At 31.5% G+C, this 18,872-nt stretch overlaps 1 protein-coding gene across 1 annotated transcript; it reads left to right on the top strand.

The window, feature by feature from the left end:
- Nucleotides 1-5,962: 5,962 nt before the first annotated feature.
- Nucleotides 5,963-18,367, top strand: LOC106073815 (protein SEC13 homolog). The gene is made up of 10 exons (XM_056025762.1): nt 5,963-6,105; nt 7,046-7,090; nt 7,425-7,540; nt 8,431-8,582; nt 9,228-9,317; nt 9,792-9,835; nt 10,239-10,369; nt 11,457-11,577; nt 14,715-14,858; nt 17,701-18,367. Exons 1-10 carry the CDS (start codon nt 6,103-6,105, stop codon nt 17,797-17,799), a joined length of 945 nt encoding a protein of 314 aa, XP_055881737.1. The 5' UTR covers nt 5,963-6,102; the 3' UTR covers nt 17,800-18,367.
- Nucleotides 18,368-18,872: the final 505 nt, after the last annotated feature.

The following is an 18,872-nucleotide window of genomic DNA, read 5'->3' as shown; positions in this document are numbered from 1 at the left end:
AAATTAAGCGAACTTAACCTCTAGACCATTGGAATGTCTAAGAAGAATGTTAAAAAACACTTATGACAATAAAATTCTAAATAGAATACAAGTAGATCATATATACAGAAGGATTATACAATGTAGGATAGAAAATTATAAAAAAAATTTGAGTTAAAGGTACATTCAGTAAATGAAAATACTATCTTTAAACATAAGTAACTTTAATTAGATAATAGAAAGAGTGAATAGAGTGGAAAATATATTAAATGTATCAATTCGGATGTAAATTTTTGAACGCAAAGTGGAACAATTTAGCTATAAATAAAAATATTGTCAAATAACTAAGAGAAAATTAAATATATATGTGTGTATATCGTATGTGTGTGCATGTGTATAAATATATATTCAAAATAATCTTTTTTTTTAGTTAAATAGTTTCTATAGTAGCAATGTATTTTAAAAAAAAAATAGTTCCTCGAATAAAACTAACTAACTAAATAAATAAAAAATAGGTATATATGCAGTACTATGTTTTCAGGTAGATATTTTGTTGTATATATATATATATATATATATATATATATATATATATATATATATATATATATATATATATATATATTGTTATAAACCTGGTGGTGGCACAGATGGGGGTAGTGGTGTGTGTGTAGTCGGCCGACGCAAATCGCCCCAGGCCAGCACTAGACGAGCGGTCAACCGTGACGAGTTACGACGATCGGCCGAGACGAGTGTCAACATGATGGTTCGGGAAGGATCGACTTCGTGAACAGAGCTCAGGAGTGTCACGAGGGATGTAGTCATCTGACCACCCAGAATGGTCGAGCGACGTTCTGTCCGGTTCTAGAAGGCCAGTAGGGACCCTATATAAAGAGCGAAGGTATAAGAGACCAGTCAGTCACAACTTCCCGATCTACAGTTCGTTACAACGGCTCAGTACAAGTCCGAGACGAGACAGAGAGACCAGTGCAAGAGTTGATACGGCGGAGAGATATTTGTACAGTCTTGTGTTACGTGCTGCCAATTGTGCAGTATTGGCTGTTATTTATTGACATTAAACTATTACGTTATTTTCAAGCCCAGAGTTGTCAAGTTCTTTAAGTTGGTGGTGTCGTTTGGTGCAAGTTGCAGAGAGCGTGGATAGTGAGATTCGTAACAATATATATATATATATATATATATATATATATATATATATATATATATATATATATATATATATATATATATATATATATTGTTAGGAATCTCACTATCCAGACTCTCTGCAATATATATAATATACAATATACAATATATATATATATATATATATATATATATATATATATATATATGCGCCCTGACAAGAAAATCATGTTAGACATAGCACCCTGACAAGAAAGTACTGTTTGACATAGCGCCCTGACAAGAAACTACTGTTTGACATAGCGCCCTGACAAGAAACTACTGTTTGACATAGCACCCTGACAAGAAACTACTGTTTGACATAGCGCCCTGACAAGAAACTACTTGACAAGAAACTACTGTTTGACATAGCGCCCTGACAAGAAACTACTGTTTGACATAGCGCCCTGTCAAGAAACTACTGTTTGACATAGCACCCTGACAAGAAACTACTGTTTGAAATAGCACCCTGACAAGAAACTACTGTTTCATATAGCGCCCTGACAAGAAACTACTGTTTGACATAGCACCCTGATATATTGTTATATATATATATATATATATATATATATATATATATATATATATATATATAGTGTTATATATATATATATATATATATATATATATATATATATATATATATATATATATATATATAAATATATATATATATTTATATAGTGTTATATATATATATATATATATATATATATATATATATATATATATAAATATATATATATATTTATATAGTGTTATATATATATATATATATATATATATATATATATATAAATATATATATATATTTATATATTGTTATATATATTTATATATATATATATATATATATTGTTATATATATACATAAATATACATATAAGAATAAAAAGGGGGAGGGTTTGCATCTATCTCTAGTGAATACTATGTTTAATCATCACTCTTGCATTTGATAAGAGAGTATGTCACTTTGTCCTCTGACTTAGCTGGTCTTCCTGTTGATGTCGAAGCTGGCTGTGTCCTGGCTTGAGGTTCTGTATATATATATATATATATATATATATATATATATATATATATATATATATATATATATATATATATATATATATATATATATATATATTGTTATATATATATATATATATATATATATATATATATATATATATATATTGTTATATATATATATATATATATATATATATTGTTATATATATATATATATATATATATATATATATATATATATATGTATATATATATAAATATATATATATATATATATTGTTATATATATATATATATATAAATATATGTATATATATATATATATATATATATATATATATATATTGTTATATATATATTGTTATATATATATATATATATATTGTTATATATATATTATATTATGTTATATTATATATATATATTGTTATATATATATATATATATATATTGTTACGAATCTCACTATCCAGACTCTCTGCAAACTGCACCATACACCACCAACTTAAAGAACTTGACAACTCAGGGCTCTAAAGTAACGTAACAGTTTGATAGTCGAATAAATCTGAGCCAAAACTGTACAATTGGCGACACGTAACACAGGCTGTACAAATATCTCTCCGTATCAACCGTACCGCTGTATCAACTCTTGCACTGGCCTCTCCGTCGTAATGCTCCGTACAGAACCGCACCGCTGAACCTCACTGAACTGTAGTCGACCGGAATGTATTGAACTGTGTTCTGAACTCCTTTTCCGAACCGTCTTGACTGCGACATCTCCGTCTTTATATAGGGTCCCTGCTGGCCTTCTAGAACTGGGCAGAACGTTGCTCGACCATTCTGGGTGGTCACACGACTACATCCCTCGTGACGCTCCTGAGCTCTGTTCAGGACGCCGATCCTTCCCGAACCGTTATGTTGACACTCGTCTCGGCTGACTGTCGTAACTCGTCAAGGTTGACCGCGCGCCTAGCGCTGACCTGGGGCGATTTGCATCGGCTGACTACACACATACCACTACCCCCATCTGTGCCACCACCAGGTTTATAACAGTATATATATATATATATACGTATGTATTTTTTTATATTACAGTAGTGGTTTCTAATTGCAAATGAAATTGATTTAATTGATTTATTTACATAAAATAAATGTCATGCTTGTATTAGAATGTATTTGTATATGTTCTTTGTTTGTTACCTATTTTCAAAGGCCCGTGCCCATTGGGGACCTAGCCACCTGGTGTTGTACTTTGTTGTAGCCTTTTTAGGTTATGTATGTTAATGTATGTGTATTTATTTTATTCTCATTTAGTTATCTATTAGTTGTTGATATGCTAATCCTTGTATCATATTTCTAACTCTGATGGTTTCAATATTTTTTTAGTATATCTTTGCTATTAGAATTATTATTATTATTATTATTATTATAATTTTATGAAGTAAGGGTTTTATCCAATGGAGGCGTTACATGGTAATGTTTTCCTTTGTGTGATATTTATAATCAAAGGTTGGAGAGTCGAGTGGAACTTTATTCGGACACTATTTAAAGCAAAAAAAAATAATTAAAAAGTACAGATACTATTTTTTTTTTATCGTTTCAGTTTATGGTGATTCTAACAGAACTCCAGGACCTCTCGGTGTCAACTGGTGGAGATTACTTGTCCCGGGACTTCATTGGGGAAAAAATTATCGCCAGCCCAGACATAACAGAAAGCATAATCAACGTAGATTATATCTAGTCCACTAAATTCCTCATGAGCTCACAGCAATGCTGTATTTTATCTTCTCAGTCTGTGGTGATTCTAACAGAACTCCAGGACCTCTCTGTGTCAACTGATGGAGATTAGTTGTCCCGGGTTTTCGTTGGGGAAAAATCATAGCCAGACCAGACATGCTTGTATTCATAACCTACTTATATATATCTAGTCCACTAAATTCCTCAAGAGATCACTGCAATGCTGTTTGGCTTCAATCTTGGTTTGATGAAAGTTTAACATCTGGAGCCCGGTGCATTTCTTGTGTCGATGTTTCTCCAATGGTGATATGGAAAACTGTCAGATTAATAAAGTTCTTTGGACCTGTATACAATGGCGACGAACACACGCCTCATCCTCAACGTGATGACTGACTGATGTCCAGGAACATTGGTTTGCGTTGACTAGCCCAGCTTTTAAGAATATGGTGTTGGACATAACAACATTAGAACAATGAAGATTCACGCTGATCTGTCAACTAGGAAACGCACCAACATAAACATTTAGCATTGTATTCCACGGGATTTCCTTGGCTTCCAGGCTTCCATGAAAACTGGAGACGGCTGCCTTCTGAAGAATGCCTGATTCATCTTTTGGCATGTGAGGACGTGTATATAATACATGTGTTGGTACATGTGTCTACAACAGAGAACAATAGCCATGATGTCTACAGCCAGAAAATGGGACAACCAAATGAACTATGAACAATTTCTGGGGCAGAATATTACTTTTCGTGAGAGACCACGAAATTTGTTTTCTTTGTTTTTGACGATGTAAAACCTTTTTGAGCTACTGAATTCAAATAAATAAAGAAAGAAAGAACCACTCTATAGCCTTTTTCTAATTCAGTCGCTCAATGAAGCGTGGTCGAGAGGCCAAGTCCGCTCGAACTTGGCTTGGCTTGGCTACCTAGAAGGGGGCTCGAGGTTCGACACCCGACTAAAGGCAGAACGGAAAACCAACTCCTAGATACCCCCTCCCTCCCCCCCCCCCAACTGGTCCACAAATGAGATAGGACCAAAAGCGCTCTGAGCATACTATAAGCATGAAAGTAGCGCTATTTAAAAGCTATAATAATAATAATCTTTATGTTGTGTCTGTTCTATTTATGTGAATATAGTGTTGCCTTTATATGAGAAAAGAGACCTTGCGTAATCACAACAAATTTCCATAAGGATCTATAAAGCATCTCATTTCATTCTAAGTATATATGTAAAATGTTAAAAAAAAAAGAGGTAAAGAAAGCAAAAAGAGGCATTGGGCTAAAGATTCTTAGGATTCAAATGCTTTGTGAAAGTACAAAACTAAGGTTTGCTAAAAAAAAAAAAAGAGAAAAAGGAAAAAAAAAAAAAAGAAAAACATTGTGATAAGTTATTTATAGCCTACTCAACAAAAATAGCGACACAGTTCTAAGAATACACCTTAACAAGTTGGAAGGCGACTCGCTACTTACCATTGTTCTCTACGTCATTCTGAAATTTTTGGTTAATAAATTTTATTTTTTTTTTAGTTTTTTTTTATTGGGCCTATGTGTTAGCAGGTCATGTGGTGGGTCCAATCTTGTCTCTAACCTCTTCGTTTGTGATGCTGTGTTTGTATGTGATCATTGTGATACACATATATTCTTTCTATAGCATTTCAATTATATTAATAGGATCCTCATATCTAGTTCCAAGTACATTAACCAGGGCCGAATAGTCTAGTCACTTCTAGTGGCTATAATATATAAAAAACAAGCAATTGCTTATGGAAGCCAGTAAATATTTAGACATATTTATACATTTTAAAGGCAGAACAGATTATTCTTGTCTTATATATTACAGACGCTACTTCCAAAAAAGAAGAAAATGACATGCTACGCATTGTTAATGGCTTCTTAAATATTCTTAATCTTAGTCTTAGATCTAGACTCTATTATATGAGTATTTGAGGATGTTTTCTGAAATCATGAATAGAGGGAGAAAGATATTTCCTTCACTTCGATTAATAAGAGTGGGCTCCCCTTTGCCACGTTATAAACAATGACACTTCCCATGGAATAGTACAGTCAATTAGTTATAAATAAATACATTCAAATTGATCTAGTTTGCAATAAAGATAGATCTAGATACATATTTTAATCTTAAGTATCTAATTAATCCTCAGATCGCACACGTTAAAATAAAATGGTAAGTTATCAATTGTAATAATTAAATCAAAATTGATCCAGTACGACAGAAATATCTTTACTCCTAACCAGTTTTCGATAACTTTGTTAAAACACTTCGAATACATCTAGATTCTATAAATTCTATATCTAGATGTCTAGACTTTAGTTAGATCTAGATCTATAGAATCCAGATCTAGATCTAAAAAGTTTAAGAGTCAACATCTAGATTTAGATGCATCTAGATTCTAGATCTACTTTACTTTGCTAGAGTAGTCTAGACTACTAGTCTAGATAGAGTTTAGACTACTAGAATCTAGACTCTAGTCAAGTCTAGTCAGTCTAGTTAACTCTTGTCTAGAATTCAAATAGAAATACTTGAAAGTGAGTCTAGTATACTTCTAGATCTAGTGTCACCTAGGCCTAGACTCTTAACTTACTATGTTAGCGCTGGACTCATTGACCTGACCCTCTTCAACATCATTTTTATTGTAACTAGATATGTGTACAGCGTAACGAAACAATATTAATATTACCATTTGTACTGACAAATGGATGACAAATTTATAGATGTTTCCATTTTTTTCCTAGGACTAACCATTATGCAGCTATAAAAATTGTGGCGGCAGCGCTTAACTTGTTGGGAAGATGAAAATTATATTATAGATTTTAAATATATTATAAAATAATGTTCAATTTATGTTGACATAGACTAGAGACTAACTTCTTAGATATTATCTGTCAAATACTTAAGTCTTAAGTAGAACCAATATCTAGAGATGTGATTTATGATTCTTAAGAAACAAAATTAAAAGCTGGTCTAAACCAGCTATAAGTCCACAAGACTTTATACTACTCTAATGACTCTAGTGACAACTATTTGTTATTTATTTAGTTACTAGTGGCACCAATGTGGGCTCTCTTTATTTAAATACTGTCATTTATTTTTTCTGTATCTCCAGGCGTCTGTGATTAATTCAGTGGACACAGCTCATGAAGATATGATAGTGAGTTTTACACATTTAAATGTACTTCTTAGTAACTTAGCTCTGCATCTTTTCATTTGTCTTTTTTACGTGTGTTGACTTCTAATAATGTTGTATTGATACATAAGCTTAAAAAGAGATACAACACTTTTATTGCATATATACTTTTTTGTAACATTTACAAGTTCTAATTGTATACATTGTATATTAAAATTATTTTTGTCTGTCATGAATAGGCATTATAAAAAAAAAAGGCATTATATAGGTTTGAAAAATTCTTTAATTTAAGATATTAGTGATAAGTGCATTAATATTAGTGGATAAGTGCGTGAATCGAGTACTTTATTTTCCACAGCATGATGCTCAATTAGATTATTATGGTACTAAACTGGCGACATGCTCTTCTGACAGATCTATTAGAATCTTTGATGTCACAAATGGCCAGCAAACACTCATCACACAACTAAGAGGGTGAGTGTTCAATTTTGTTTGGGTTGGCTTAATAAAATATTGTCAGCTCTGCTATTGATACAATACTACTCATTATATATTTTCGCTTTCTAAGGACACATTTTAACATCTTTATTTTGGAAACTGAATATGTGTGTATCCATCAAGAGCTGTAACTTGATCAGCACTTGAATTTTCCTTCCACCCAGATTGGAACCAATGAAATGCTGTCAAACATTATCTGAAATGCCTTAATTTTTAAATTAATTTTCTGTATACCATCAAAAATTTAATTTAGTCCCTAGCAACCAAACCTTGAAATATCTTTCTTTAGAAACCTTTAGCAGTATTAAATTTAATAATAGAAATTAAATTTAGATATTGGTGTACGGTATTTGTTCAGATTGTTGGTTGTTTCCAAATTCTGACATTGTAAAGTAAAGGTACCTTTTTCAGACCTTGCGACCTATGGGGGCAGATGATGTAAAGCTTATCTGTTTTTGTGGTAACTGTTAACTAGGGTGTCATGTGGCAAGCAAATCAACCTATTGTGCCTATACATCCCCTATATATGTCAGGTGCCTTTTAGGGCTGGGATGACTCAGATGGGTCCTAAATATCCTGAAGTTCAAAATCCCAGTCTTCATCTAATAGGGATTCAAACTCAATACCCCTCAAACATTGTGCTTTTTAATAATAAAATTTTATGAAAAAAAACAACTTTTGAGTTTTCATTCCAATGACATCTGAAGGACACAAATAGCATTAAAAGAAAGAGAAAGAAAATATGTTGAAAGAAAATTTTTTTTTTATATTTGATCATTATTCTGCTTCAGTTTGTTTTACTGTATTGTTTTACAGCGGAAAACACTTGTTAACATATTTAAAATACATTGTTGTTATTCATTTAGGCATGAAGGTCCTGTGTGGCAACTCTCCTGGGCCCACCCAATGTTTGGCAACATGCTGGCCTCGTGTGGCTATGACAGAAAGGTCATTATCTGGAAAGAAACCAATGGTGTTTGGGGAAAACTGTATGAGTATACACAACATGATTCCTCAGGTAAGTTGTGTTCCAAGCTTTTTTTTTTGGTGTTGTTAATTAATGTCTTTTAAGGAATATTTATTAATCCAATAGCTCCTAAATTCTTAACATACCTTAATTTAACTCTGAATTTAAAAGAAAAATCTAAAAAAAAATTTTTTTAAATAAATAAAAATGTAAGATATAACACTGATAAATAAGTAAATAACTTTTTAAAAAATATAACAATACGTCTAGTTTTAAAAAATATCTACTTTTAATACCTTTAGAATAAAAAATGTTTTAAAAAAATACTAACTTTTCCAAGCGGGGGCATATACACTGGGTGTATGAGTACCCCTTACAAAAATTCATTAAAAAAAAGTGATACACATCCAGTTTTAACTAAAAAAGAGTCAACACCTTCTCATTCAAAATCAGACAAAAACATTAGCTTTTCTTATAGGAAAGTTGATAATTAATTACTGTTAGCGCCCCAAAGCAATCTTACACATTTTTTTTTTTTTAGTTAACACCACATTAGAGTGAGATGGGAGCTATTGGGTTAAAAAAAACACCAAATAAATATAAGTTTTAGTTGAATGTTATTATATTGTCATACACTCTTGTTTTTTTTGTTTTTTTTTTATGTTACCAATTGAACATTCTACTTTTATTTCTTAGTGAATTCTGTCAGCTTTGCACCTCATGAGTATGGTTTGATGTTAGCTTGTGGAAGTTCTGATGGCTCCATCTCTGTTATCACAAATGCAGGTACTAACCTAGTTAGGCATATGAAGTAAAATATTGAACAAAAAGCTATAGTCAGTTTGTAGAAACTTAGTTTGTTGTAATTATGATGATAAGAGTTTGTAATTTAATCTTCAACCCAAAATAAAATTGTCATAAACTCTGCAAATATGTTTGACTCCCAATGGCACTTTACATTTTCACTTCATTAATACACTAATTATTAAAAAAAAAAGAACAAAACAAATCAATGACTTAATAGTTGCTCTAGTAAAAAGTTCCCCTTTCAGACCTTGTGGTTTATAGGGCAAATGATGTAAAAATCATCAGTTTCTGTGGCCTACGGTTAACAAGGGTGTCATGCTCTAATAGCCTACAATTTGTATTTAGAAATTTAAATTTCCAGAATAGTCCTCATAGATAATTACTTTTTTTCTTTGATTTGATTTAAACTTTGAGTCTTCTTGATTTCATTCAAATCTCACATACATGTTTCAGGTGATGGCTCATGGGACAGTAAGAAAATAAACAATGCCCATACTGTAAGTAGTTTAATCTTGATTCCCATCAGTGGACACTAGTTATGACAATAGCTATAGTCTAGTGACACATTTAACAGAAATCAGTTTGAAAATAAAATTATTTTTTTTTTACTCTCTTTTCTCAGCGATTAAAACTTGCAAAGATTAAATCAAAACTCCTAATTGTATTCAAAGTACAAATAAAACAAGCATTCATTTGTGTATCATAATTATATAAATAAAAGTATTATTAAAATAATTTTTCTTTAAACTATATTGACATCGAGCATATAATTTCAAATGTTATTTTTGCTTTTATAAGATCAGATATCAGGTTACGGTAATAGGATTGAATATTGTATAATATAATAAACTTTGCTGTGATTCTATTTACCCTTTTTTGTGTATTTTTTACCCCCTATAGATTGGATGCAATGCTGTAAGCTGGGCTCCTGCAACAGCTCCCAATTCATTGTTTGATAGTCAGAGTGTCCAGCAGGGTCTGGTGAAGAGGTTTGTTTCTGGAGGATGTGACTTCCTTGTCAAAATATGGGTGTAAGTTGTCACTCTTTGAGAGTTTGTTGCCAAAAAATTAAGATAAAAGATATTTTGGGATTTTTTTTGTTTGTTTGTTTGGTACCGGTATAATGCTTGGATGCTAAAGTTAGTCTCTTCTCTTCATGTTCAGTTGTAAATAAGAACAACTTCATTTTCAGTATTTATAAATGATTGTGAGGTTCAAATCTTTGTTTGGTAGGATGAAAGTTGGCCCAAAGTCATCTAGCACTGCTGCTGCACAGAATTTTTTGACAATCTGTAAAACAAATCACTCAAAAACTATATGCATGTGACAAGACTTAAAATCTGTATAATATAAATCACAAGGTCATTTTGATGCAGCTTCTTGTCTGTTGCTTTCTTTATTTCCATTGCTGCTATTTTCAAGGTGACTGCCATAATGCTGTCTTGTGCCTGTGATTTTAAAGCCTTTTACATCTGAAACCATGTTATAGTGATTTCCCTTGACTTTTATATTAGTCTCCTGAAAACATTTTTCAACTAATTTTACAATATGCATAGTCTCTCTTCTATTTTTAACTAATTCTACCCACTTGCAATGTTTGTTTAATAGTCTGAAATTCAGTCAGGTGGTAGTTCTTCTGGCCTCATAAAACTGTTATTGGTGAATTCTAAAGAAGGCTTTTTCTTTTGTGTTTAAGTTATCAGTGGACAGGGGAAGAGGGTCATAATATTATTTGTAAAGTCTTATACTTAAAAGTTTTAATAACTGAGAGCAGGCTTGAGGAAATGCAATATTTTGCCACATGAAATACTGCACTGCTTCTTTATTCTTCTGAATGAAGACAAGCCATACAACAAACTTTATTAGTAAATATTAAAAATTAGATGAGGACAATATCAACATACAAAGCATTTTTTATTTTTGAATCATAAGACAAAGACATTTTTTCATGTGAATGTTTCTTAAAGAAATTAATTTGAACTAGACAATGTTTGAGCTCATTAATGTTATGAATGTGGTGGCAATGTGATTGAATACATTGTATACATGTTATTGAGCTTTTTTTAAAAATACAGCCTGTCTGTGTACCTCATTTCATTTTTGTGTTGTTTTAACCAGAGAAGACAATGGTCAGTGGATAGAAGAACAGAAACTCGAGGGTCACAGTGATTGGGTACGAGATGTTGCCTGGGCACAGTCCATTGGTCTGCCAAAGTCAATAATAGCCTCCTGCTCACAGGTGAATTTCATTGACATAACATTAGTTCATTTATCTCTATGTCTGTGTGTTTGTGGTTTGTAATATACATTCAAAGTATTTGGCTGAATGGCATAAGCCACTTGACTAACTATCAAGGGAGCTTGAGTTTAAATCCTCTCTTGTCTTTGCTAAGCACCTAAAAGGCAGCATGGAGACCTCCCAGATATCCTTTCTCCTCTGGTCCACTAAAGAGATTGTCCATTGAGCATGAAAGATGTGCCATACAAATTAATCTTAAAATAAAAAGCGCATTATGTATAAAAAAGAAAGAAATATTTAAAGTTCTATGTACAGGGTTCGTAGCGCTCCTAAAATCTCCTAAAAAATGAAAAGTCTCCTAAAATCCTAAAATTCTCATAAAAATTGCCGAAAGTCTCCTAAAATTTTGCCCACTCTCCTAAAATTTTTACCCAATAATTTTTTAAAATATAATTTTGATTATTTCTTGCTAAAAATGTGGGTGGAAAAAACAACAACAGCGTAACTAGGCATTCTGACCGCATGACCTTACGGGCTGGCTGTGTTAATGAGCTGACCAGTGACGCGTCTACACCGCCTTTCACCCACTTGTGAAGCGCGACCTCGTGATTGAAGATGGCCTTGGCCCAAGCAAGCATTTCACCTGGCAGTATTTTTCTGAAGTCAGCGTAGAAATGTTTGTTTCCATTTATTGTTACCACTAAAGACGCGCTAGATCTAGTCTGTAGTGACTATTGTCTATAATTAGAGCAATTACCAGACTAATTTGTAGGCTACACGCCTCCGGGGCCTCCCTCACCTAAAATCTTCTTGTTGTAAGTGTAAGAGTGACTTCGCGTGGAAAGTCGGTAAATCTTCTAGATCTAGCTAGTATCTAGTAACTGTAATAGTATTTAGATTTAGATCTAAGTTAGACCTAGTGAAGATAATTCGCACCTAACCTGAAAACTCAGTGAATTTTAGTCAATTTAATGATCTCGATACATCTAATGTCTAGATTACTCTAGAAATACGCTAGATTCTAGATTTACGCTAGATAATTAGCACAAAGAAGTGAAAAGCCCGCAAATTTAGTGACTTAGATCTAGATTCTAGATCTACGGTATATTACTATATCCAGTGAAGATAATTCGCATACTGCCGCGAAAAGTCCGCGAATTTTAGTGACTTAGATCTAGACTCTAGATCTACGGTATATTCAGTGAAGATAATTCGCACACAGCCGCGAAAAGTCCGCGAATTTTAGTGACTTATATCTAGGCTCTAGATTTACTCTAAATCACTAGAATCTAGTGAAGATAATTCGCACACAGCCGTGAAAAGTCCGCAAAATTTAGTGACTTAAAGTCCGCTAATTTTAGCGAATTAGCTTTAGAGTCTAGATCTTCTGTAAATTTAGTGAAGATAATATTCACACAGCAGTGAAAAGTCCTCGAATTTTCGTGACTTTGATGTAGACTCTAGATTTATGCTAAATCACTAGAATATATATAGTGAAGATATTTCTCTCACAGCCCTGAAAAGTCCGCGAATTTTAGTGACTTAGATCTAGAGTCTAGATCTACTGTAAATTCAGTGAAGATAATTCTCTCACGGCCGTGAAAGTCCGCGCATTTTAGTGACTTAGATCAAGAGTCTAGATCTACTGTAGATTTAACGAAAATATTTCGCATACAGCTGTGAAAAGTCCGTAAAAATTATTTCACTCGTAAAAGCCAGGGAAACTATATGGCCTATGGTTGAAAAAGATTCTGCTAGGAAAAAAAACGCGAACAGGTCTAATCCCCCCCCTTCTTTTCCAATCCAAAAAGCCATTTTTTAGTAAGCAAATGTCAACATTCAAATAGGCCAATATTGCCCTATATATTACTGGCTCTGTTTATGAAAAGGATTTAAGTTAACTAATAGAAGAATAAAACATTACCTCAAATGCACACCATGACTCTAGTATCTATAAGTTACACATAGGAACTAAAAATGTACATTTCCATCACAGAGAATATACATCATGAATAAGGCATCTCTAAGAATGTTTCTTATTTGTAATGTTTTTAAATAAATCTTTGAAAAAAAATGGTTGTTAGAGGTTTTGGGATGACAGTCAAGTTGTTACTAGATTAAAAGATAACTTTCATTACATTTTCTGTGGACATACCACAGCTGATAACATTGTTTCTGTGGCATATTGGCAAGATATTTATTATTTTTAAAATCAAATAACAATAATTGATTTGATAAATGCTTAGTTTTGTGTATGTTCTACTATGTATCACACAGACGGATAGGAAACACACACACACACATCATACATTTCATTCTTAAAAAAACTCCTAAAATCTCCTAAAATTTTGTCATGGAAAAGTGCTACTAACCCTGTATGTAATCTTAAATAGTTTAACTCCACCATTGATTTAGAATTCTAGATCATAACATCAATAGCTGGGCGGATATCTTTACATTAACAAATGATACTTTTTACTATTTAATAGCATGGACTTAGTTCTCAAAAGCCTTATCTTCCAATGTAATGGTTTGAATGGATGTGAAAAGAAATTAGATGTTGGTTTATTTAATGTGTCCACACATTGTCTCAAATACACTATATAAATATATACATATAGATAAATATATTGGTAGCTGAAATACATGACATAGCCCCAAAAGTATATATATGCCATTAACCTCAAACCAATGTTGAGAAGTAAATGGTTGTGTTTTCAATTGTTCTGATGAGAATTATAATAATGTTGCTTTAATTCAATCCAAATATATGCTTGAATTTTTAAATGAACTAGTAACGCTTGTCACTATCTGAAATATTAAACTCAAAGTTTGAAGTAACTGAGATCTGAATCATTGAATTTATTTTGCAAAATAGAGCTCAGGCAATTCAAGAGCTGGTACTGTGGTACACCTTTGTTTCATAGCAATATCCTACAAACTTTCTATGACATTTATTATATTGTAACTGAACACATGCATAAAAATATGCATTTGATCATTTCTTTGCAGTAATCATATTTAAATCTTGACAGTTTAGTTTCACACATAATTTTTAATGACCTTTTAAACAAAAAAAAAAAGTTATTTGATTTAAAAGTTTTAAAAGCCAGTCAGATATTTTGTGATCACTATAGGATTGTCGAGTGATCATCTGGACAAATGATGGTGTCAGCAATTCCTGGACATCGAAAATACTTCACAAGTTTGATGATGTTGTGTGGCATGTCAGTTGGTCAACTACAGGCAACATATTGGCAGTGTCTGGGGGAGATAACAAGGTATTTGTCAAACAATGTTTTACACATAACTTCTTTGTACTTTTCCTAAGAGTTGAGTTGAATACTCTTGGAACTCTGGGCCCATGGGAGCTCCCCTCTATCAGCCTTCTGAACTACTGTTCTGTCTGGGAGGGATTCGAGAAGTCACATCCCAAGATGGTTAGAGTCAATGCCAAAGACTTAGTTCACCTTGGAAACTACACAATATTTCTTCTCTGTACCCATGGATTCAAGATTGCCGGCATAGTGGCAAAATTTCCTTAAAAAGAAATAACTTGCTGGTAAATGCCAGTCCGACTGATTGTCGGTATTAGAACATTTTTTTTCAAATTGCCTTAAATAAAAGTTTTTGTCTTTCAGACTTTGTCAGCTTTTGAAAAACTAAATTTTAATAATAATTTGAATTAAAACAAAACTAAATAAAATAAAACACGAAACTACATTTCTTAAATTATGGTGCTTGCGTTTATCCTGTACTTTCAGTTTTTGTCAAAAACGTAAACAAAACAATCGCAATCAGAAAAGACTATGGAACTTTCTTTTTCTTAAAAAAAAAAATTGAAACTAGACCAAGATATCTAGATCTTTTTCTAGATTTTAAATCTTGAACCAAATCTAATTCTTACGGATTTCCGACCTAGGTTAGACTGTTCTAGACTAGAATCTATATATATATATTTATATTTCAAATTAAAAAAAAACTTTGTAGAATTGTAATATTTTTAAAAAGTCTAGTAGACTTAGATCTAAATTCTATAGTTGATAAGACAAATTATTGAGCTTCGCTTTACAGTGCGTGTAGAGTCGCATTATATTTGTACACATCACTTTTAAAAATATTATTAGCGTAATAAATTTGTTTATTTATCTTTTCATATTTCAAATATCTAAGCAATTATATACATCTTAATTTCAATTTTCAAAATGATTTATATGCAAGAGAATAGTTTTAATAATACAATTAGACCTAGCAATATACTTACCAAATTGGGATATTTGACATAGAGAATCCATTTTAAAAGTAAAAAAATAATTGCTTCCTTTCTGTGTACAAAATGTTATTTACTTGATACATTTATCTCCCTTTTTTTTGGTTTGTTTTTACCATTTTTATATAAATAAAAATGGTTTTAAAGTCATGTGTGCACATTATGTAGTAGTTATAGATCATTTAAACTTTATACAGGGTTCCCGCGGCCTCCTGATTTTTCAGGAGCTCCTGGAAATCTCCTGAAATTGCAAAATATATGAAAAAGTCCTGGAAATCTCCTGAAATTATTAAAAATCTCCTGAAAAGTCATAAGAATCTCCTGAAAAATAGACAAAATTGTCTTTTTGGGTGTCATTCAATATGAAAATCGCCGATCCTACGGGCGATTAAGAGAAGAAAAAAAACGGCGAATTCAAGCCTAAAACGGAAGTTTCAATACTTTGTTTACTTTAATAGGCACTGGCATATATAAACATAGATCTAAGTACCGGTATTCTAAGTCTAAGTCTGTCTCGATCTCAAAAGTGATTTTTTTAAAAACAAATCTAGATATATGTATAGAATTATAGATCTACATAGATTTGATAGATCTGGAATTAGAATGAAAATGCTAGATCTATTTTATCTAGATCTATCTAAATCTAGAAAGACTTGATATTAAAATTAAGACTAGACCGTAAATCTAGATTAGATTGATTAGATCTAATAATATAAATATCTATCATCTAGGCGCTAGCTAGTAGATATCATAATACTTTTATACTAGTCTACTAGATTACTAGAAAATTACTAGTAGTAGATCTAGATCTACTATCATGATTTATGATCAGTATGATCTAGATCTAGTCAATCTAGATCTAGTTTATAGTAGTTTAAATTAGTAGTTATCTTCTAGATCTAGTAGTAGTACTAGTAGTAGATCTCTAGTCAGATCTAGAGATAGATATATCTAGTCACTAGTCAATCTAGATAGAGACAGATATAGTGATATAGTCAGTTACAGACAGTATATAATAGTTATAGTTACTGAATATAGGGCCTTCTATTCTACTTTTACTGTACTTTTTAGGGTGGTGGCCTTAGACTTAGAGTATATATATGGTATATATACCATATATATATATAGAGTATAATGGTATAGTCTATAGTCTACTAGATTTTATTTCTAGAATTCTAGATCTAATAGAGATCTACTTAGATTCTGGAATCTCTCTCTTAGTTTTAGTTTTATAAATCTAGATTGTGAAGTAGATGGGGCTTAGAGTATAGTGTAATATGGTCTATATAGTATTTAAGCTGCTATATAAAATTAAACTATTCATAGTTTTACAATCAAATTCACTTCTAGCTTTATGATTCAGAGCTAGATTTTTATAGATTTAAAGACACCTATTGTTAATAAAAACAATCAATGCAAGAGATTTCCACTGAAATAGGAAACTGATAATGATAATGTGTTATACATTGCAATTTGTTTAATTTTAGAGATTTTAATTAATTCCTAATGTTGACTAATACAAGCAATATATATAGAGAGAGTAGTGCAAATAGGCTTATTGGTTTACAAGTACTTTTTTTTACTCTTTAATCAGTGACTTTTGAATTCGCTAATTTGAAAAGGAAAAAAAAATTGTATACATGTATATGGTAATTCTTATATTTATTACTAAATATAGATATAGTTCGCATTTTTCCGCTCCTGAAATCGAATATTTTCTCCTGGAAAACTCCTGGAAATCTCCTGAAATCCTAATCTCAGAATGGTGGGGGAACCCTGTTTATAATAGTGCTTAAACATATAAAACAATTATATTTTTTTCATTGACATTGAGTTTTCTAATTCTGTTTTAGGTGACTTTATGGAAAGAAAATCTTGAATCCCAGTGGGTGTGTATCAGTGACATACACAAAGGTCACGGGACCATTGGAGAAAGACCATCGTCAGGATGATAGTGGACCATATTTATTTTAATATCAAATTATTATTTTTTTGTAGCACAAGGCGGCCATATAATTATTTTACTCATTCGTAACATTAGGAATTTTAGAATTTAAATATCAATTTAAATGATCAAAATTGTGTTCAAACTACAATAAAACATTTATCTTTTAATATCTTCTTTTGTTTTCTCCAATATTTAGTGTTATTAATTGGCTTATATGAAAAATATATTCAAGCTTTTTTATACTTTGACTTTGTATTTTTCTTGTCATTTGAGTATTGTTAGCCTTGTCTATCTAGCTATTAAAGTGAACATAATGAGTTAATTAGACCAAAAAAAAAAAGTATTTTCTAGTGTACATACAGGATGAATGAAAAAAATATTTTTGACTTTGTTCTGAAATAAAAATGTGTGTAATATGTTTTGATGTTTCCTAGTCTCAGTGCTGTTAAACACATGAATTTTATGTCCATTTTATGTCAGTGTTTAGATGTTTATAAGGATGTTCCATGAACGCAAGATGGCAACACTGAGAAAAGATTAAATAAAAAAAAATTGTTTCTGTATGTTGACAATGTTTTTGATTTTGCTTCTTTGTGTTTGTATGTTAACTGTGGTTAAGTGTCCTCATGAAAGTTGATAAAATTATGTAGTGAAGACTGGGATTTTTTAATTTTGGGATCTTTGACTCCTCCCACACAGCTCTAATGGCTACCTGACGTTAACCGTGGGCTACAGAATCAGATGACCTTTACATCATCTGCCCTATAGATCATAAGGTCTGAAAGGGGAACTTTACTTTTTTTTTAGTTTTGATACTTTATGTTCTTAATATACATTTCTAAAATAATCAACTTTGATAAATGAATATATTATTTTTGGTTAAACTTAACTTTTCTTGAAATTATAAAGGCTTACTACAGAGAATTAGGAGCGATAGGACCTATCGCTATATGCTATTTGGTGATTGGTAGTCCTGAATACTAAATCACTGCGTCTACTCCTTGATACTTAATCATTGGGCATATTCCTGGATAATATAATAAAACATTGTTAGTACTGGATACTAAGTCACTAGGT

This window comes from Biomphalaria glabrata, chromosome 4 (assembly GCF_947242115.1).
Source record: "Biomphalaria glabrata chromosome 4, xgBioGlab47.1, whole genome shotgun sequence".
NCBI classification, from domain to species: Eukaryota; Metazoa; Mollusca; class Gastropoda; family Planorbidae; genus Biomphalaria; species Biomphalaria glabrata.
Note: the sequence above shows the minus strand (reverse complement) of the source record. Positions and strands in the feature narration are given on the sequence as shown.

Coding starts and splice junctions, on each gene's coding strand:
- LOC106073815 (XM_056025762.1), top strand. Junction 9,318..9,791: donor CTCTGTTATCACAAATGCAG/GTACTAACCTAG, acceptor TACATGTTTCAG/GTGATGGCTCATGGGACAGT. Junction 11,578..14,714: donor TAATAGCCTCCTGCTCACAG/GTGAATTTCATT, acceptor TGATCACTATAG/GATTGTCGAGTGATCATCTG.